The 23692-nt window shown below is 37.7% G+C and overlaps 2 protein-coding genes across 2 annotated transcripts; both read right to left on the reverse strand.

Moving 5' to 3' along the window:
- Nucleotides 1–8110: 8110 nt before the first annotated feature.
- LOC107742757 (F-box only protein 30-like) lies at nucleotides 8111–14074 on the reverse strand. The gene is made up of 3 exons (XM_016555793.1): nucleotides 13942–14074; nucleotides 10031–12104; nucleotides 8111–9937 (listed from the first exon to the last, which is right to left on the reverse strand). The coding sequence occupies exons 2-3, from the start codon at nucleotides 12056–12058 to the stop codon at nucleotides 9734–9736; spliced, it is 2232 nt and encodes a 743-aa protein (XP_016411279.1). The 5' UTR covers nucleotides 12059–12104; nucleotides 13942–14074; the 3' UTR covers nucleotides 8111–9733.
- A 620-nt stretch (nucleotides 14075–14694) lies between these two features.
- Nucleotides 14695–23465, reverse strand: LOC107742760 (pancreatic secretory granule membrane major glycoprotein GP2-like; the record flags this gene model as incomplete). Its single annotated transcript, XM_016555797.1, has 9 exons — nucleotides 14695–14923; nucleotides 15003–15117; nucleotides 16265–16433; nucleotides 16831–16925; nucleotides 20645–20780; nucleotides 21083–21243; nucleotides 22757–22861; nucleotides 22956–23044; nucleotides 23291–23465. Coding segments are annotated over 9 exons (1218 nt in total), but the record flags the coding sequence as incomplete, so codon positions are not given.
- Between the last annotated feature and the right edge of the window lie 227 nt (nucleotides 23466–23692).

Consider the following 23692-nt stretch of genomic DNA (forward strand, 5'->3'; position numbering starts at 1 on the left):
ATATTTTGATTGTTTATATTTTTATATTTTCGGTTTTCATTTTGTTTGACGTTTCAGTAATTTAGTTTTTTTTTTTCCTTTTAAATATGTCTATAGTGTTTATTCATTTTTATTTGTTTTAGTTTGTTTTTATTACATCAAGTTAAACTAAATGAAAATGAGAAATTTTTAAAAAAAAATTCTATTTTATTTCAGTGAAAGTTTATTTTATTTAAATTAACTAAAGGCATTTGCATTTAACAACTTAATTTTATTGCTTACTTTTCCTTAATTCGCCTTATTATAGATCAACTTTTTTTATTCGTTGTCTGTCATGCCACTGATTGGCCATCATACCAGTCATTTTTCAGCATAGGTTTATGATTTTTCTTTTCTTTTCTAAAAATGTAAAATCTAAAACTAAACTTAAACTACAGAAGAATGGGTTAAACTAATTTGCACTGAAATCAAATTTAAAAATAGGTCTCAATTTCTAAATCTGAGCATAGAATAGAATGCAACTCTTATACAATAAGGCTAAAAGGTTTCTTGAAATCCTTAACCATAAATATGAGCAATAACAATATTGATGCTTGCCTTTGATGTCACTGCTAATGAATTAGACATCATCTATTATGCAAAATGCAATATTATGTAAACGATGACAATATTATGTAAAAGAGGATGCAAAATGATCTGTCATCATGGCCATCTTTGCAGTAGTGCAGACGACATCCACACGCAGACTGGTGAGAGAGCAGCTCCATGTGCACATCAGAGCTCATCCGACACTGAGATGATGATGAGGATGAATGAGCTGGAACCTTCTCAGAGTCTGGAGGTGGACAGGTACCTGCATCATGTCACCTGATACACGCTGAGGGCCACTGATGTGTTTCTGATGCCTCATGAATGCTAGCAAAACAACTTCATATAGTCTGCTACTATATGGCTCTATCCAAAATCACATGCTTCCCTACAATACAGAAGACCAAAACAGTATGTGAAAAGAGAGTAGTACGTCCCAATTCACAGTATTCATAAAATAATAGGCAAAAAGTACCCAGATGACCTACTATTTCAGACAAGATTCTGAATTGCGCATCAAATGGACACTTTGACACTTTCCCATGAGGCCACGGCAGAGGATCTGTGAATGGCAGTGAAGCGACACAACTGACACTGGTAGGTCACATGACAATGACAACATGATGAATGCAGTACATCTGGATTACACTGATACTACACACATTCATACTTTATAGAGCGGTCTCTAAGTAATTACAAAAGAAGTGCCTACTTGGTTAAGTGCCTACTTGGAAGTCGTGGCCTAATGGTTAGAGAGTCGGACTCGTAACCCAAAGGTGTGAATGTACAGTGCTCTCTCCCACCTTCAATACCACGACTGAGGTGCCCTTGAGCAAGGCACCGAACCCCCAACTGCTCCCCGGGCGCCGCAGCAAAAAATGGCTGCCCACTGCTCCGGGTGTGTGTTCACAGTGTGTGTGTGTTCACTGCTGTGTGTGTGCACTTTGGATGGGATAAATGCAGAGCACTGATTCCGAGTATGGGTCACCATACTTGGCCACATGTCACGTCACTGTACTTAGAATGTATGCAATTTCAGACACAGCCTATGTGTCGAATGTGTGCATGCAAGAAAATATTTTTATACCATTTCTACAGCATTTATGCACTTATATGGCTCTATAATTTGTTTTATAGGCAGATAATATAAATTATACAGTTTAAGTTTTCAAACTTAAGTTTTAATCTAGTATCTACTATGGAAGCCTGTTTACGCCACATAATTTACAACTTTTTGTAAATTACAACTTTTTATTTCATAATCTTTTTCATGCAATTCCGAGTTCACGTCTCACAATTCTGAATTTCCATCTCGCAATTCTATTTTTTTGGTCCCACCAATGAATAAAAGATAAAAAAAAGTGAAAAATAAATAAATAAATAATTGTGACTTTTTATCTCACAATTCTGACTTTTTTTCCTCGCAACTGAGAGTTTATATCTCACAATCCAGACTATTCTTCTTTGCAATTCTGACTTTTTTCTGAGGTTATATTTTAGAATTCTGAGTTTATATCTTGAAATTCTGAGAAAAAAGTCAGAATTGCCAGATATAAACTCAGAATTGTGGGGGAAAAAGTCACGACTACCAGAAACTGTGCCAGAAACCATCTTTCATAATCTCCCCTCTTTCCTTTAGATCTGAGGAAGTTTTTGGCAACTTCACATGAGATTCTTCAATCAGATGAGATAGTGGTGGCCTGGGATCTGAAGTTTGAGTTCTTTGCATGAGATTTCATCTTACATCACCCATGTTAGAGCATCTCACACCCCACACCGAGATGACTGATGCCGCTTTAGTGTGACAGGACTTTTATCATCGCTGTCTTCTGCTCCTCAAACTGATAAGAGCTGGAGTCGACCGCAGTGCAGATGTGTTTGTTTATCCGTGAGCTGTTCGCTAGAGGATGACCGTAAAGACAGATCACTCGCCGATCAGACCCCACGTGACTTCCTCCCAGAGAGACTGCCGTCATGCTTTAATGCCACTGATAAAAATGTACACATCTCTCACCATGACAATCAGTTCTGAGCAATGCAAAGTCTGCTTTAAAGGAATAGTTCACCCAAAAAAGAAAATTTGCTGAAAATGTACTCACCCTCAGGCCATCCAAGATCTAGATGAGTTTGTTTCTTCATCAGAATTGGAGAAATGTAGCATTACATCACTTGCTCACTAATAGATCCTCTGCAGTGAATGGGTGCCGTCAGAATGAGAGTCCAAACAGCTGATAAAAACATCACAATAATCCACACCTGTCCATCAATTATCATCTTGTGAAGTGAAATGCAGCGTGTTTGCAAGAAACAAATCCATCAAGGAACTTTCATTTTAATTTGTTGTAAACTCATCTACATATTGCGCTGCACTGTTGTCTATCTATAGGGCAAAAGCAGCAAGAATGTGAAAAGGAATCACACAAGTGGAGTGCGTCTTTTCTGATTCCATTGATATTGGATATGTAATAGATGTCTCCTCCATCTTTATTCCAAAATATGTTTCATACATATGTTTGCTGTGTGCATCTTACATATGACACTACATTGTGTGTTTTGGTGTCTCAGCAAATCCTTAAAATTATATTGTTAATTACCTTAGCATTGCTGCTGTTGTTGAAAAGCTTCTGTGTCACCGTTAAACTTCTTTGGATTTGACTGGAAAAGCTGTATTGTAATAAATATATATTTTTGTCTCAGATGTTTCTGTTGTATTTTCAATCAGATTTTGATAATGAATTTTAAAAGCCATGTTTAGGCATCATTTAATTAAAAGATTACTCATAATCAGTCTCAAACTCAACTGAATATTAATAATGCGTGATTAATTAAGGATGTTTTGAACAGGATGCCATTTTAATCTCTTGTCTGATTATTGTCTGGGCTACACTGATGTTTTCCTGTTGTTGTTTTTTTCCTTCCAGTTACAATGTTGCAAACTGAAAAGTGTCTATTTCTTTAACCAGGATGTTATTAAAGCCGCCCACATCTCTAAAGATTACATTAAATGTTCTCGTTTGTTTTAGGAGATGATGGAAACTTTTCTCTAATGGCTGTTTAATGGGGTAATAGTTTAAGGAACCCTTCATTCATTATGTAATTGGTAATTACGGTATTACATGATACTAATTACAATGCAGAGCAGACAATATTTGTTGCTAAAAACACGCACCTCCTTAAGGATTAAGGATATATCCATAGTCTCTGTGAAGATAGTTATTATGAAGGCATGCATCATTTATTGAAGAACATTATTGCACCAGAAAGCTGTGCTTCTTTGTTTAGCTTAAGAAATGTGGTGATGGTTCTGGGTGTATTATTTGTCTGTCTAAACCTTTCTGAGAACTCTGCTGTAAAAGCCAATTTCCATTAAGGTTACTGAAGCAGATGAGCCCACCTGACCACAGTCCAGCCCCTCAGCCCTGGATCCATTCAGGACATTTATCATGGTTTTTCACGTCTATGTGTATGTTTCGGCCCACATGCGAAATTATACGGAGATAGGGTGATCATATTTTAGTTTTCAAAAAAGAAGAGGAGAGGGAGGATCAAAAGCCAGATCCAACTTTAATGAACATTAAATATTGTCCTTAGAAAGAAACTTCATTGTTTCATTAACAAATTTCTCTCAGGAAATGTACAGTGTAAAAGACCTGTGGTTTTTGATTAGCATGTTCTGATTCTGAATACAGCAGCACCGTCTGGTGGAAAAGCACTTTACAAACATAAAAATAGAGTGACGCTATTTTAAAATATCTGTAAAATCAGCGCCACATCATGCACTTAAGTGATAAATGTGGATCCACTACTTATTAGTATACTTTTAATATTTAAATGCTTAAAAAACTACCATCCACCCATTACATGATTGATTTCACACTGGCAAATTAATTTCTATGCCAGCTTTGCTTAACTTTATTTTACATCTTTGACACTTGGTTCGCTGCATATCTGGAGCCTGATAAAATGGCACACAGGCAACCTGGATTTCTCACACTTTATTAAATTAAAATATTATTTAAAAAATGCAAATGATGATACAACTACTAATGTGAAACAACTGTTTAGGTTAACCTAGAGATGGACAAACATTTTGATTATTTACAGTAGAAAAAGGGGTTTGAGAACTATGAGGTCATATAAAACCGCAAATATGAAAACTGTATTACAAAAAAAAGTGTTGGTTTGGAGGGTAAATTAACTGTACACTTACTTTCCAAAAAAAAAAAAAGGAAAAAAATAGTACAAATTCCGACCTAAACTTTCCACAGTTCTTCTTTAAATACCTGAGTTCCCTCATACAATGATATATATGTCTGGAAAACTTAGAGTAAATATATTTAAATAGAACAATATAAAAAGATCCCAGACTGTTGATGCAATAAATGAATGCATTTTGTTCCTTCGGCAACAACAACAACAAAAAAACCCCTCAAAGACATTAACATGTTGCACTTCGACTGATGTTAACTCTGATAAAGTCTTTAAAAATAAGCGTTTTATGACTTCAGTTCTCAAAGATGCTAGAATTAGATTATTCGGAAACTCAAACGTTTCAGAATATTGCTCTATTGTCATCACACAACAAAAATTGCAGAAAGCACATACAGTAAAACATATCACACAGCTAATTCCTTAAACAAGATTGAAAATATTGCAACATTTCAGACTGTTAGCAAACTGAAACACTAACTGCACACCTGAAAACATACTGTAAACTTAACTTTTAAACCATCAACAAATAAAAGTGGAAGAGAATCACAAGCTCACATCAAGTTTCTAACAGATACCCAAGATCTAGATGAGTTTGGTTCTTCATCAGAATTGGAGAAATGTAGCAGTACATCACTTGCTCACTCATAGATCCTCTGCAGTGAATGGGTGCCGTCAGAATGAGAGTCCAAACAGCTGATAAAAACATCACAATAATCCACACCTGTCCATCAATTATCATCTTGTGAAGTGAAATGCAGCGTGTTTGCAAGAAACAAATCCATCAAGGAACTTTCATTTTAATTTGTTGTAAACTCATCTACATATTGCGCTGCACTGTTGTCTATCTATAGGGCAAAAGCAGCAAGAATGTGAAAAGGAATCACACAAGTGGAGTGCGTCTTTTCTGATTCCATTGATATTGGATATGTAATAGATGTCTCCTCCATCTTTATTCCAAAATATGTTTCATACATATGTTTGCTGTGTGCATCTTACATATGACACTACATTGTGTGTTTTGGTGTCTCAGCAAATCCTTAAAATTATATTGTTAATTACCTTAGCATTGCTGCTGTTGTTGAAAAGCTTCTGTGTCACCGTTAAACTTCTTTGGATTTGACTGGAAAAGCTGTATTGTAATAAATATATATTTTTGTCTCAGATGTTTCTGTTGTATTTTCAATCAGATTTTGATAATGAATTTTAAAAGCCATGTTTAGGCATCATTTAATTAAAAGATTACTCATAATCAGTCTCAAACTCAACTGAATATCAATAATGCGTGATTAATTAAGGATGTTTTGAACAGGATGCCATTTTAATCTCTTGTCTGATTATTGTCTGGGCTACACTGATGTTTTCCTGTTGTTGTTTTTTTCCTTCCAGTTACAATGTTGCAAACTGAAAAGTGTCTATTTCTTTAACCAGGATGTTATTAAAGCCGCCCACATCTCTAAAGATTACATTAAATGTTCTCGTTTGTTTTAGGAGATGATGGAAACTTTTCTCTAATGGCTGTTTAATGGGGTAATAGTTTAAGGAACCCTTCATTCATTATGTAATTGGTAATTACGGTATTACATGATACTAATTACAATGCAGAGCAGACAATATTTGTTGCTAAAAACACGCACCTCCTTAAGGATTAAGGATATATCCATAGTCTCTGTGAAGATAGTTATTATGAAGGCATGCATCATTTATTGAAGAACATTATTGCACCAGAAAGCTGTGCTTCTTTGTTTAGCTTAAGAAATGTGGTGATGGTTCTGGGTGTATTATTTGTCTGTCTAAACCTTTCTGAGAACTCTGCTGTAAAAGCCAATTTCCATTAAGGTTACTGAAGCAGATGAGCCCACCTGACCACAGTCCAGCCCCTCAGCCCTGGATCCATTCAGGACATTTATCTTGGTTTTTCACCGTCTATGTGTATGTTTCGGTGCAGAGGCGAAATTATACTGAGATAGAAGCTGAAAAGGAGACGTAAAGTATTTGTTTATACAAGTATGGCCTCATTAATGGTGACTCAATAGGCTACTCAAAAGCCAAACCCAACTTTAATGAACATTAAACACTGTTCTTAGGAAGCAAATTAATTGTTTTATTAAAAGGGGTCATATGCTGCGATTTCAATTTTTCCTTTCTCTTTGGAGTGTTACAAGCTCTTGGTGCATAAAGAAGATCTGTAAAGTTGCAAAGACTAAAGTCTCAAATCCAAAGAGATATTCAGACCCACTAACCTCAACCAGCCACACCTACCTAAAACGGCTCGTTCTAACACGCCCCCACATACCTACGTCACGATCTGGGAAAATTTGCATAACGCCGCCCAAATGTTAACGCAAAGAAAGAAGGAGTAACTTTTATTCTCGCTGTAGTATTGTTGCCGATTATGTGGAAAATAATGTGTTTTTTGAACCTTAAACCGCATAAACACATTGCATTACACCAAATACACAAAATAATGTTCTTTTTAGCAACATCATATGACCCCTTTAACAAATTTGTATCTCTCAGGAAATGTATCGTGCAAAAGACCTGCTTTTTTGATTAGCATATTCTGATTCTGAATACAGCAGCACCACCTGGAGGTAAAACACTTTACAAGCATAAAAATAGAGTGATGTTATTATAAAATATATTCTGTAAAATCAAAGCCACATCATGCACGTCAAGTGATAAATGTATATGCAAATGCTTAAAAAACTACCAAGTAATTAGTGAAGCAAAGCATTATCCGCCCATTACATGATTGATGTAACACAGGCAAATTAATTTATCTGCCCACTTTGGTTAACGACTTTATTTTATATATTTGACACTTGGTTGGCTGCATATCTGGAGCCTAATAAAACGGCACATTGGCAACCTGGATTTCTCACACTTTATTAAATAATATATATATATATATATAAATGCAAATAATGATACAACTGTTGATGTGAAACAACTGTTTAGGTTAGTTAACCTGGATGGACAAACGTTTTGATTATTTACAATAGAAAAAGGGGTTTGAGAACTAACATGCATGAGGTCATATGAAATCGCAAATATGAAAACTGTATTACAAAAATGTCAGGGTTTGGGGAGTAAATTAACTGTACACTTCCTTTAAAAACAAAACAAAAAAACAATGGAAACCACACAGTAAATAATCTAACCTAACCTTTCCACAACTCTTCTTTAAAAACCTGAGTTCCCTCATACTATTATTTATATATATATATATATATATACACACATATGGCTGGAAGACCTAGAGTAAATATATTTAAATAAATTCAAACATCACAATTGTTCAAAAAAAGAAACAAGGCTTTATGCAATATATAAATGCATTTTGTTCCTTTGGGGAAAATATCACTCAAACAAAGACATTATAACACATTGCACATCGACTGATGTCAACTCTGATAAATTCTTTAAAAATAAGCATTTTATGACTCTTCAGTTTTCAAAGATGCTAGAATTAGATTATTCAGAAACTCAAATGTTTCAGAATATTGCTCTATTGTCATCACTCAACACAAATGTAAGGACTGTCATACTCAAAATTCACAGAAAGCACATACAGTAAAACGTATCACTCATCTAATCCCTTAAACAAAGGTCGAGAGAATTGTTTTATTTTCAGATGAAAATATTGCAACATTTCAGAATGTTAGCAATCTGAAACATTGTAACTGCACACCTGAAAAGAGTTACAGTAAAACATAACTTTTTAGGAACTGTAAACTTGACTTTCAACAAATAAAAGTAGAAGAGAATCACAAGCTCACGTCAAGTTTCTCACAGATAAACTGTCTATAATGGCATATGCTTGATGTTAAACCCCTGAAAGACAGAGAAGGTTACCATGTGCAACCAAAAACAGGCTACAACTGCAGTATTGTACCTGTCCTGCAGGTTTTGCGCAGTGACTCACAATCAGGAAGATTGTAAAAAGTAATAATTCAGCACATGCCATCAAAATAGATAAAGTACATTTACATTTCAGGATGACCACTGGAAGTGTTGTGTGTGACAGTATCAAGTAGTATATGTTATATGGTATATGTATACAGCTAAAACTGGATACTATAAATGCTTCTCAGAGAAATAACTGTTATGTGTTCGTTCTGACAAACTGATAGAAGAAAAATATCTAAGACTGTCATTTATAGACTTTTAAATGAGAGAGAAATCAGGTGATTAAAGTCTACATCAGTGGTTCTCAATTGATGGTTTGCAGGTCTGTTCTGCAACAGCAGGCAAAAAAAAAAAAAGCAAATGATCAAATGAAATGAACCATATAGCCATGAATAAGTAGGATAGTAAAATAAATGGACTTGTAAAGAGAAAACAGTTTCTATATCTTTTGCACATTGTCTAATCAAACTTTGTATTTTGGAGCAAATTCATGTACTGAATGAAATGCCAAAAATTGACAATTTGCTTGACATCATCCTCAAGGAGGACAACTATGTATGGTAACAAAAAAAAAAAGACCAAGGGAACAGTAAAGACGGGTTATGTCCAGTATTGTATATGGTCAGCATTTCATGTTCAATGTAACTTTGGGTCCAAAAGTAAAACCAGTTGAGGATCACTGATCTATATGATAGAAATAATTGGATTGTGTATTCCTGCATTACAAAAATGTAGACAATGGTTTTCCGTTTGGTCATCACCATTTAACAATTCAGTGTTTCTGGCTTGAAGCTACATATCTCAACAAAAGCAATGAATTTGTAAAAAAAAGACTGAATATACTGTATCAAAAGTGCAAGACAGCACAACCATCATCACTACAGCAGGAAGATATTGTTTATTAAAAAACATCTCTTCCAAAAGTGGTTTAAGTTGAGGCTCTTATTTTAATGATTATGTCTCCAAACCAATCCCACGGTTCACCTAAACACATAAGGCATGTTGTATTATAAAATGAAATCCTCATCTGAATTTTGACTACAGTCTATATCACTGGTTTAAGCACTGAACGTAGAGAGCGTCCCTCTTTTGTAAGTTCTCTTGTGAAACTCATACATGGAAGTGGGACAGCCTCTTCTCTCCGTGCTATGGTGTTAAACTTGCACGTCTTGAGGTGGTCGGCCATGCTGGAAATGTTGGCAAACTTCCACTCGTTCACAGTGTCAAACGCCGTACTGAACCGCCACACCTAAAATGAAAAACATCAGCAAGATTAGATTGTGAAAAATGGCTTTTTTATGCTTGGTGCTTCAAGACAACAAGGTTAATACTCTTTGATTACCTTGTCTTTTATCTGCCAGGATGAGGTTCCATCAGCTCGCTTTGTCTTCTCCCAGAGCAGGACCACCATGCCACGGGATTGAAGAAGACTGGCACACACGTCCCTCATAGTGCGAGACACCCTGGAGAGTTGGCACAGGCTAAAGCCATCCAAGAAGCTCGCAATGTGCTGGAGTAACTCAAAGGGCAGGTCACTAAGGTGGTCACAGTGGGACCTGAACTGACAGGTGTCAGTTCTGGATAGAGGCTCATCGGGATAAGCTGCTAACCCAGGTTGCACCCCAAAGGAGCTCAGGTGTCGGTCATGGATGATTCTGAATCCTTGTACCGAAGGGCAGAACCTTCTTTGTGAGTAGGTGCATCCATAGTACGCCAATGGGCACCTTTGCTCCATCCAACCATTAAGCCCAGCATGTATGTCACCATGGACGTTCTTAAAATGAGAGGAGAACTCATCCCTGCGAAACAGCTGTCCGCATACGAAGGTGAACATTGAACGCTGTTTGGTCTGATAACGTGCCACACACTCCAGAACAAGGTCTAATCTGAGGGTGTGAAATGGACTGGGGTTGGAGAGTTGCGGACTGGCGTGGTCACAGGCAGATGCTGAGCCAATGTCACCTACCATGGTGCTGGTTGCCAGTATGGCAGAAGGGAGGGAGAAGGTTTGCGTGCCAAAGTCAATTCGATACCCATCTACAAAGCGACTGTCTGAGATGCCCCTACCTCCAGGTGAGTCTCCCAAACAAAAGAGCAAAGCAGCGGTGATGAGGTCAATGCCATGAAGACCCATCGGATCATCTGCCACCTCAAGGTCCGACGTGTCCACCGCCTTGTCCTCCATCTTGGCTTTGAATAAATAGGGGTCGGAAAACAGAGTCCTTCGCCCATTGATAGTAAACAAGTTCATTCCCCTGAGTACCTGGAGATTCTCCAACTTGCGCTGCAGCCATCGGTCCTCAATTCTAAAAGGCAAATGGTGCAGAACATTGTTGTGCATCAGGTTAGGCACAGGGATGGGCAAAGGAAGAGGTAGTTGGGGCAAGTGGGCTATTTCAGGCTCCCGTGCTAGAACAGGTATGGAATGATCAGGTAAAACCTGCCTTACGTTTGAAGAGGCATTGACCCTTTCAAGTCTAACCTGGCTGTCAGTGTTCCCTTCATTATGAAGTCCACTGAGTTCTATCCCACCATTCATTTCGCCTTCATCTTCAGAAGACTCACCGCATCCACTGTTCTCCAGCCAATCATCTCTTTCATCTTCTGGGTCTACTGGAAAAGGACAGTCAGCACCACCTACTGCTCCCAGATCTGAATCCGAATCAGTGTCACTTTCCTTTGTGTCATTGCTAAAGTCCCCATCACCATTCCTAACACTGTTGCAACCTCCATTCTGTTCCATCTGTTCACCATCAGGATTCTCCAGAATCAAGTCAATATTTTTTGCACTACGGAGAACGTCCAAAGTGGCAGCAAAGCTTCTACTGTTTTCCACTGAAATTGTGTAAGGTCCACCATACGGTTCCTTGTCTGTTTCAATTAATTCATTTTCCGGGTCTGAATCCTGAGGGCTGGAATTGTCCTGATTTTGCTCCTCCAGAGCTTTTGTCACAGTGGTCACTACTTTAAGCGACTCCAGCAACATTCGCTGATCCTGGAGGGCCAAAGCCATGTCGAGCTGCTCCACGTCACAAACCTCCTTACTCAAGTTATCGTAGGACTTACGATCTGCATAACTCACTGGCCATCGATTCCATTCCATAGTGCAACACACAACGCTGGCTGGGCACGTTTCAAGGTGCTGTGCTATTTTGACCCTGGCTAGGGTGAATGGACATCCGAATCCACGGTTCAGACACGGGACTCTTTCGTACGGACACAGCAAGCGGTGCTCATTCAGTTTGCATGAGTGGAAAACCGCCCCACATACAAGAGGGCAACCCATGAGGTCACAGGAAATGCTAGGCTCTGGTCTTATCATACATCGGCGGTTGACACATTTCAGGCAATGGATATGAAGCTCCTCCATTGCAAATATTAGTGAGTCGCTTAACTCAAAGACACTACACCAAACACTGTGGAAGAAAAGAAAAGAGATCGTTAGACCTGATCTTATTTTGGACACACATGTGGGGTGTCTTTGTGATCAACACCACACGGCTTAAAATCTATGTATGCCATTCATGGGGAAAGTCCCCCCGTTTTTTTAAAAGGGATAAGTGTAAATCAAACCCCGTTGCTCTCTCGCAGTATGTTTACCAAATTACTAAACCATTGCACTGCCATTTTACAACTCTCCTAAAGTTGCACAGTCATGCCGGTTCTTCGAGGACGGAGAAGGAACATGACCCCTTGTTTCTGAATCATATGTTTCAGGAATCAGTCATGGCTTCCACTCAAAAGAAACACTTCCACAAGGATCTTGCAATGTCATTCAAGAAGCTTCTCTCTCTCCAGCATGACAGGGCTTGGCTGGACATGTGCAGCTAGACTCAGCCGGCAAGACCTAAATACAAACCGTCTGAGTCAGTTAGGTCATTTGATTGCATTTTATTGTGTGCTTTCAGTGGAACATAAAGGTCAGCTTATCAGTCCAGCAAATCACAAAATAAAATGCAATCCAGTTGGAATTCTAATAGGTTCATTTATAGCAATCAAAAAACAAAAATTGCTAAGTATATATGTATTAAGTAAATACACCAAACTTTTTAACAACAGGTACGCTGACCTGTTGGTAATGAGCTAATGTCTTCCTACAGTTTTCCAACAAACAAACAACAACAACAACAACAACAGAGTCTAATGCTTAAATGAAACACGTCACTGTATAAAATTAAGGAAATATGACAAATGTATAACTGCTACATAATAATACATTTTAATCTTAATTTAATTTTCAAATGGGATGCATTCCATGAAACAAGAGAATGAAAAGGGGCTTTATCACAACCAAAGTGGAGAAAAAATAAATATTTTTAAAACCTGAATGTTGTTATTTAAAATATTCCGAATTTTATTATTCACACCAGTCTACACTGTTTATGCTTAAGGTATATGTCAGTTACAGTATAAGCTCAATATTATGGACAAAACAGGTCATTAAATAGATTTTTAATTTGAATTTTTAAAAAAATCATTAATTACAGTTGCTCATATGCAACTGTCATCAAGGATCTATATGCAACAGTCATCAAGGGTCTATAACTTGTGGATCCTAATCAGTGTTGCCAATTTGGGGATTTTGTCGCCAAATTTAGCCACTTTCTATTTGTAGCTGTGACTTTTTTTTATTTGGCAACACTGATCCTAATGTTCATTTAATGACATGACCACAAGATGCATCATCCTAAACGAGACATAGCCATGGTCATACACACGATGATCCTAATAATCCCAAACATGAAATGGTCCTTAATATGATCTGATTCTAACGTGAAATGTTTCCCAAATATGACATGATGGCAACCATATTTTGCAGATGCACTGAACTCAATCCAGTCAAACTCATGAAACCTGATGCAGCTTTTGTTGTTCTTCCTAAACTGGAGTAACGTTAAAACGACTGACAACATGAACCTGGCAGTGTCATGATCTCCTGTAGATCAATAATGAACTATTTAACGCCACTGAACCATCCTTAAACATCTTTATGTTTGCATTATGACGGGTAAATGTTTTAATTCGTTAAACTGACAAACACAAAGCCTTTAGCATTAGCTGGTTAGCCGCGAACTGCAGGATTAAATGAAAACAACAATTACGCAATGAATAAACGTCGTATACCGACGAACAGTTATCATGCTAGTATGAGGGGAAAATAAGTATTTTGCTATTTTAACAAAGACCGGTCTGTTATTCAGTTGGAGCCGGTCAGGAAACTACTTAAAGTAAACAGACATTAAAGTGTCTTACCGTTGATCTGTGACGAATCTTCAGTAGTTTAATGAGGACAGCGAAGTATTTATTTAATTTAAAAATATTAATATTTAATAGAGTATAATGACAGTGATGTTGTTTTCACTGCTGTCTGTGTTTCTGTTGAAATCTGTTTCACTGTACACGGATACACTGAACTGAACAGAGGCCCATTGGGCGGAGACTAAACACACACAAACACACACGATAATAACATGCTGTTTGGGTATTACCATATTATTATTTTCAGTATTTTAGAGTGCCATTTAAATGGCATCATATGCGAGTCTGATATCAGAATACACGGTATATGATACCATTAACTGTACCAATATGTCATTTTATTTTTCTCTGTTGTACAATTCTCACAGTCATAATGTTTTTTTAATCCATATTTGAAATAATATTTATTTACTTTACCTTTAGTCTAATCCTCATGGAAACCTGTTGATATAAGTATATTTAAGACAAATTATGATTTTTCAGTACATTTGGAAAATAACACATTCTTTTCGTTTATGCTCTTTATGAGTGTTGTTGTTAAATGTTAGGGAGACATTTTAAAACCTGTCCTAATCATTCATTCATGCAACTATGGTATGTGTTCAGGGTACTATTTTTCATAACAAATACCATTGTGTGCTTCATTGAAACCATTACATTGATCTAACTAATGAACACATTTTTATTTATTTCACAATAAAAGACAAAAAGAACAACTACTATCAAATGCACTATAGGTTAGCAGACAAAACTTTCAAACTGAACATATTTCACAAAACACTGTGTGTATATGAGATCCCAGGTTAGCTGGCCACCTCTGAGATATGGTGGATGTTGGAGAGAGTGAGCTGGGCCTCTTGGGTCGGATACGAGTTCCTGCTCTGGAGCCAGAGTTTCCCAAAAACTCCTGTGATGACAATCAGGATGAACAGCAGACCACCCAATACAAAGGTTTCCACAGGGGGCAAATCTGAATCTGGGGATGTTCAAATAAGTTGAGCACATTTGGCGAGTATGGTGACTCTAATAAAGACACAAGAGTTTCTAAGACTTACTTGGACTAGTATTCTCCATGTCAGTTTTGAGCCTTCTGATTGGTCCATACGAGACCGTGTGAGATGATGCAACATCCCTGCGTGTCCGTAATGATGCATCTTCAGAAGAGCAGTTCTGTGATGCACCAAGTGTTTAAAGTTACTATGATGCAAACAATGTCTCTCAACAACATTCTTAAAGGAAAAGTTCACCAAAACAATAAAATCGTCATTATTTATTTATTATTATTTATTAATACCCACATATTGTCAAAAATTGGCATGTTTCTTGTACATGGAATTATAAAAGGAGATGTTTAGCAGAATTGTTCAAATGCAAACTCAAAAGGGATTTCAAACTTTTAGGACTTTAGAATTCATACAGAGTGCTTTTATGGTATTTTAGACCCATTGTTGACTCTGACAGACAGATGGGTGTTGGCTAAGCATTAGGTAAACTACTGTTCAAAAGTCTGAGGTCAGTAAGATTAATACTTCTATTCAGCAAGGATGCATTAAATTGATCAAAAGTGACGGTAAAGGTTTTTTCATTGTTAGCAAAATTTTACATCGTTACCTAAATTGTTTCCACAAAAATAATAAACAGCAAAACTGTTTTTAATTTTACAATAAAAAGAATTGTTTCTGAAGCAACAAATCAGCATATTAGAATGATTTCTGAAGGATCATGTGCCACTGAAGACTGGAATAATGATGCTGGTCACTATCAAAGTTGCCCATCCCTGCTCTAGACCCACAATATTTAGTTCAAAGATGAAAAAGATCTCGTTTATTTATTAACTTACGTTTTCGGACAAAACAAGAAAGCCGCGTTCGCTGCAGTCTCACACATGAGGTTAACTTTTTGCAAGTTCCTTTATGAGTTTATGAGCGTCTGCGCTAGTAAAATAATAAATATTTAAATGCTCAACGATGCTTACCAGGATTGCTTTATCGAAATGACCCCATACACCCACATTTCTTGGTAAATAATGATAATCCATTGTTTTGTTTGCATCCAAACCGCATTAACATAGCGGACAGCACTCACGAGCACAGGTACGAGGCAAGACTCCGCCCACGCTGCGCGAGTCAAAGGTGAATGAATCACCTAGAGCGCAATGAAGCGCGTTTAAAATACATACAAGCAGGGCCGTTTCTAGTCAATTTGACGCCCTAGGCATGTTTGTGGCATGTGCCAGAAAGATGCTCAAGGAGACTGAGACCCGCTAAAGGTTTTTATTTAATCAAACCAATGCAGCCTTGATGACTTGGGAACTCACAGGCTGGCACACTCCTCCTGTGTTATGACAGATCTGGACTTTGCAGTGCAGGAAAACATCTGTGTAGGAGCTGCCAACAAACTTGAACATTTGTATCCTGAACAGAGCTTCTGGTCCTTGACCATTCTTCATCACAGCTAGTGTCTGGTCATTCCACAACACTGGACAGCTGATGTGAAGAGAAATGTTAGTCAGTGTGATATTTGTACTCAAGGGAATGATAATTAAGTTGGATCGGTTTTCTCTATGCTTCACAGAAACTACATGCTTCATAGTTTTTTTCCTGGTGGAGAATCTCTTTGGGTAGTCAAGGACAAGCGCAGCTGTTAAACTGAAACATACGGCTGCTGATGGTCGTCACATGATGATCTCAACAACATCCTTTCACACCTCTGGTGCGAATTATGACTGAATGAAGCATTTAAAACCTGAGCAAAAGACTAATGAAGCTGTGAAGGAGGGCATTTACACAGAGGACAATAGAAGGGAGTTAATATACAAAATAAGTTTTTAAATCACTAAAATTAAATGCTTGATAGGCAAAGGCTAAAACTTATGTCCCAGACCTGTCCCTGATGAAGGTATACTGAATGTTGCTGTAAGGGTCATTGGTTGGTGTGGCCCAACATCTCTCCACTCTCAGAAGAAGATTCGCTGGAATCTGTAGGATGAAATTCCAGAAAGCTTCATAAGCACATTTAAAGAAGTGACTCCATTAGAAAATAATTATTGCTCATATGCAGATATACAGAATATGTGTCAGCATCTTACAAGAAAAATAGGGTACATTTTTAGTACATTCCACAAATTATAGGATCAAATTTTGACTGGCATGTTTAATTTGTGATTCAAAGTAATTTGCAGGATTTATGTACATGAAATCTTTCCTACATTCATTTAGTCATTTTGAGTAGAAATAGTATTTTCTAAAAGAAATATTAGAGATATATACATAGACAGACAGACAGATAGATAGATAGATAGATATAGAACATCGAACGAACGATAGAACATCAAACGACAGACAGACAGATAGAACATCAGAGACAGACAGACAGACAGAACATCAGACAGACAGACAGATAGACAGATAGATAGATAGTTAGATATAGAACATCGAACGAACGATAGAACATCAAACGACAGACAGACAGATAGAACATCAGAGACAGACAGACAGACAGAACATCAGACAGACAGACAGATAGACAGATAGATAGATAGTTAGATATAGAACATCGAACGAACGATAGAACATCAAACGACAGACAGACAGATAGAACATCAGAGACAGACAGACAGACAGAACATCAGACAGACAGACAGATAGACAGATAGATAGATAGTTAGATATAGAACATCGAACGAACGATAGAACATCAAACGACAGACAGACAGATAGAACATCAGAGACAGACAGACAGACAGAACATCAGACAGACAGACAGATAGACAGATAGATAGATAGTTAGATATAGAACATCGAACGAACGATAGAACATCAAACGACAGACAGACAGATAGAACATCAGAGACAGACAGACAGACAGAACATCAGACAGACAGACAGATAGACAGATAGATAGATAGTTAGATATAGAACATCGAACGAACGATAGAACATCAAACGACAGACAGACAGATAGAACATCAGAGACAGACAGACAGACAGAACATCAGACAGACAGACAGATAGACAGATAGATAGATAGTTAGATATAGAACATCGAACGAACGATAGAACATCAAACGACAGACAGACAGATAGAACATCAGAGACAGACAGACAGACAGAACATCAGACAGACAGACAGATAGACAGATAGATAGATAGTTAGATATAGAACATCGAACGAACGATAGAACATCAAACGACAGACAGACAGATAGAACATCAGAGACAGACAGACAGACAGAACATCAGACAGACAGACAGATAGACAGATAGATAGATAGTTAGATATAGAACATCGAACGAACGATAGAACATCAAACGACAGACAGACAGATAGAACATCAGAGACAGACAGACAGACAGAACATCAGACAGACAGACAGATAGACAGATAGATAGATAGTTAGATATAGAACATCGAACGAACGATAGAACATCAAACGACAGACAGACAGATAGAACATCAGAGACAGACAGACAGACAGAACATCAGACAGACAGACAGATAGACAGATAGATAGATAGTTAGATATAGAACATCGAACGAACGATAGAACATCAAACGACAGACAGACAGATAGAACATCAGAGACAGACAGACAGACAGAACATCAGACAGACAGACAGATAGACAGATAGATAGATAGTTAGATATAGAACATCGAACGAACGATAGAACATCAAACGACAGACAGACAGATAGAACATCAGAGACAGACAGACAGACAGAACATCAGACAGACAGACAGATAGACAGATAGATAGATAGTTAGATATAGAACATCGAACGAACGATAGAACATCAAACGACAGACAGACAGATAGAACATCAGAGACAGACAGACAGACAGAACATCAGACAGACAGACAGATAGACAGATAGATAGATAGTTAGATATAGAACATCGAACGAACGATAGAACATCAAACGACAGACAGACAGATAGAACATCAGAGACAGACAGACAGACAGAACATCAGACAGACAGACAGATAGACAGATAGATAGATAGTTAGATATAGAACATCGAACGAACGATAGAACATCAAACGACAGACAGACAGATAGAACATCAGAGACAGACAGACAGACAGAACATCAGACAGACAGACAGATAGACAGATAGATAGATAGTTAGATATAGAACATCGAACGAACGATAGAACATCAAACGACAGACAGACAGATAGAACATCAGAGACAGACAGACAGACAGAACATCAGACAGACAGACAGATAGACAGATAGATAGATAGTTAGATATAGAACATCGAACGAACGATAGAACATCAAACGACAGACAGACAGATAGAACATCAGAGACAGACAGACAGACAGAACATCAGACAGACAGACAGATAGACAGATAGATAGATAGTTAGATATAGAACATCGAACGAACGATAGAACATCAAACGACAGACAGACAGATAGAACATCAGAGACAGACAGACAGACAGAACATCAGACAGACAGACAGAACATCAGACAGACAGACAGACAGAACATCAAACGACAGACAGACAGACAGACAGATAGACAGAACATCAAACGACAGACAGACAGATAGAACATCAGAGACAGACAGACAGACAGAACATCAGACAGACAGACAGAACATCAGACAGACAGACAGACAGAACATCAAACGACAGACAGACAGATAGATAGAACATCAAATGACAGACAGACAGACAGACAGACATTCATTTAGTCGTTTTGAGTAGAAATAGTATTTTCTAAAAGAAATATTAGAGATATATACATAGACAGACAGACAGATAGATAGATAGATAGATATAGAACATCGAACGAACGATAGAACATCAAACGACAGACAGACAGATAGATAGAACATCAAATGACAGACAGACAGACAGACAGACATTCATTTAGTCGTTTTGAGTAGAAATAGTATTTTCTAAAAGAAATATTAGAGATATATACATAGACAGACAGACAGATAGACAGAGAGATATAGTTAGATATAGAACATCGAACGAACGATAGAACATCAAACGACAGACAGACAGATAGAACATCAGACAGACAGACAGAAAGACAGACAGACAGAACATCAGACAGACAGACAGACAGAACATCAAACGACAGACAGACAGACAGATAGATAGACAGAACATCAAACGACAGACAGACAGATAGATAGAACATCAAATGACAGACAGACAGACAGACAGACATTCATTTAGTCGTTTTGAGTAGAAATAGTATTTTCTAAAAGAAATATTAGAGATATATACATAGACAGACAGACAGATAGACAGAGAGATATAGTTAGATATAGAACATCGAACGAACGATAGAACATCAAACGACAGACAGACAGATAGAACATCAGACAGAGACAGACAGACAGAACATCAGACAGACAGACAGATAGACAGATAGATAGATAGTTAGATATAGAACATCGAACGAACGATAGAACATCAAACGACAGACAGACAGATAGAACATCAGAGACAGACAGACAGACAGAACATCAGACAGACAGACAGACAGACAGACAGAACATCAAACGACAGACAGATAGATAGATAGATAGATAGATAGAATGTTCTGTTCATCTGAAAACAAAGAGCCAAACAGCTCTCAACTGCAGCATAAAGAAAATGCATGGCAGCTTTCATGAAAGCCCTCAGTAGCTTGCAATGAGTAATGTCATCTATTCAGCTCAACACACCATGTAAACTTTGACATAGATGTTGTCCTCAAGTGTGAGAGAAGGAACAGTGGTCCATTTATCCTGAAACTCTTCGTCTTTATACAGCAGCATGGAGACCGAGAAATTTCCATCCTCTGTGTTCAGAGTGATTGTCCTGCGGGGCAGAGAATGTTAAAAGGCTCACTGAAGAGGCTGAAAGGTTTGCTCAATGAATATGGAATGAAACTCTTGAGTTGGACCCCAGGGCAGTCTTTTGTTACCATTAGCTTCCTTTATTGTGTTTACATACAAACAAACAATTAGTGAGGGGCTCGGCCTTTTTTAAGCTTGGAAGAATAGTGATAATTAAAGCCATTACTACATATGGAGTGCTGCAGTCCCAGACAGACTGAGCTTTGAACCAAAAAGAGTTGCAGACTTAATTAACTGGTGATGTCATGACTAGCAGAAGCTCACCTGACATCCACTCTGATCAGATTCTCCCCGTTTTGCTGCCGAACCATGTAGTTTATGGGGTATCGACACCCAAATGTGATGTTGATGTAGCTTCTGGTGATGATATCGGTTTCATTGTTACGGATTGTGTTGGTGAACATGATATGAGTATCATCTGATGCCTGAGGAAAACATGAAACAGAAATTAAAAATAAAACACTTTCAATTATTGAGTAAATAAGAATCTATCTATCTATCTATCTATCTATAACAATGCATATAATAATGAGTATATCAGAGTTTAAATAAGCTTCAAACTTCAACATTTTCTTCAAACTCTCTAAGTATTCAAACTACACATGAGCTAATTAACCTTCAGACATCAAATATCCTTCAAACGGTTGTAAACTTACAGGCTAGGCTAGCTAAAACTCATAATTTATCTTGATGAATGTTCCTTTTCCAGTTTACATGGAAAGACTTTTGATATATTTTGTTTTGCCTAACTTCACTTTTGCATAATAATCATCGAGTTTAATAACGTCTGAGTGACATTCATAGGCCAAAGAAGTTAAAGGTCACCATTAGGAAACAACATGCTATTGAAGGTGCTAAACTGTCCCCTACCACATCTGGTAAAGCAAACTTTATTGCCCTTTTATTTCCCCGACCATTACAAACACACCTCCTGATTCAGTGAACAAGCATTTTCTTGACCAAATGTTAGTGCTATTTGCCTCACATTTTTCAGTTTAAATAAATCCTGCATGTACAAGGGACCGAAAACTGCCTCTCTAGATGTAATTCTCAAAAGCAGCTGATTTCTACAACCAAGAATTTTCTTTTTCTAATCCAAAGACGCCCTACTTTAACCAGCAAGTATGAAAAAAAGCTTGTAAAACTTCTAAAGGGGGAGAAGGAGGGAATTCGTCTCCTCTCTAAGCTGCGTTAACCTTTTGCTGGCTTTACAAGAAATAGTCTGCCGAGTCCTGAGAGAGGCTCTCAACGATACTCGTGGTCTCAAGTACAGATTTATGCCGTGCCAGAGTGAAGCTTGTCCTCTGGGTTGTGGTTGCGCTGTTTGAGGCTGGCTGTAGGGCAGAATAAAAGAAGGACTATAAAGTACGACACTGAATTATGGTCGGCCTATTCACCACGGCTGAAAACACAGTAATCATTTCCATATAAATCAGGATAATTTAGAGCCGCATGGCTGTTTGCCCTCCCCTCCGAGCTCTGAAAAAGGACTAGCCAGCCAATTTGGAGGGAAACGAACAACGATGTGCATTGAAAAATAATTAAATAAATACAAGTATTCCTTAAGGATATCTAAGCCTCATGGTTGCCACGTATTACAACGCACATAATTATGAGTATGCTAGAGACGTCTAATATTTTATTCGTTATATTTTTTAGAAGGTTTGCTTATTCCATAAACAAAGCACGTGGTCACCTTTCAACCAATGAAAGGATTGTAAAATAGGGAAATTTACTGTTTGTATTTTTACGTTTAACAGCCAAAGAGGCCCAATTTGTAGTTTGCCTTCATGCAACAAGTGTTTACAAGCTTTTTAAAAGGCTTTAATGTCCTGACACCAATTTGTAAGCAGCTGGAGGACACTCTCCAGTCCTTGTGATCATCTAAAGCGGTTTTATGATTACACACAATGGCCTGACAATGCTAATGAGGATTACCATAATGGTGCCGCAGTCCGTGAGGTTGGTCTTGATGCTGAAGACATAGTCGTTCCCAACCTCAACACCTCGACAGTCAGGATCGTTCAAGTGCAAATCCCAAACCTGAACGGAGATCAGCAAAAAAAAAAAACGCCAACAAAAAGTTCAAGCATTGCAATTTATTTAATTGTTTGTGAAATAAATGGAATAAACATACATAAACAGGTGGCTCCTTGTTCAGAAAAAACACACTGGGAATGATAACTTGCATCTGATCGTTGGTGCAAATGACTGTCTCATTGAGATCTAGATGAAAATAGAGAGGAAGAATGTTTAAGTATTCATTTTGCATGTAATAATATTTTAATATTGGATGGTACATGCTTTAGTGTTCAAACTGCATGGAAGACATTAGTGCATTTAAAAGCTCATTTAGTTTATTTTAATAAATTTGCCAACATGTACATCACAAATTCAAACTGGTTTATATGCATGTAACAATAAAGTAATGCTCTTGAATATTTCTCTTTGCATGTGTTTAATCAGACTTACCACCTTCTTCCATCTGCACAGCAGAAGTTACTGTCCATATTGAGAGCAAAGACCATGTCAGTGCCAGTGTAGCAGGTGTCATCCTTAAAGCCTTTCTGGCTTCTTCTCTTCTGAAATGTAGTTCCGTCTTCGGCCCTTTCCGCCAAATCTTCTTGGTTATCACCTCGACTAACTGTCAGAGCCAGACGTAGTGCTTGCGCTCTCTCCAGCCCTCCGAAACACAGCTCTAATGAAGTGGGAACCTCCAGTTGCTTTGGAACACCAGCTTGAATGATGTCCACACCAACAATGAGATTCCACACATGAATAGGACAAGTTGTGGGAAGTCCAAGGTAACACCGACCAACTAGATTTCAGGCAAAAGTAGAACAAAAAATACTACTGACAACCCACTTAGCAGAC

Source organism: Sinocyclocheilus rhinocerous, unplaced genomic scaffold (genome assembly GCF_001515625.1).
Source record: "Sinocyclocheilus rhinocerous isolate Xijiao unplaced genomic scaffold, SAMN03320098_v1.1 scaffold2091, whole genome shotgun sequence".
Classification (NCBI taxonomy): domain Eukaryota; kingdom Metazoa; phylum Chordata; class Actinopteri; order Cypriniformes; family Cyprinidae; genus Sinocyclocheilus; species Sinocyclocheilus rhinocerous.

Bases quoted from the DNA above. Each gene is read 5' to 3' on its own strand.
- LOC107742757 (XM_016555793.1), bottom strand. From the start codon at position 12,058: ATGGAGGAGCTTCATATCCATTGCCTGAAATGTGTCAACCGCCGATGT. The intron at 9,938-10,030 runs GTAATCAAAGAG...TTTTCATTTTAG, and splicing joins CCTGGCAGATAAAAGACAAG to GTGTGGCGGTTCAGTACGGC.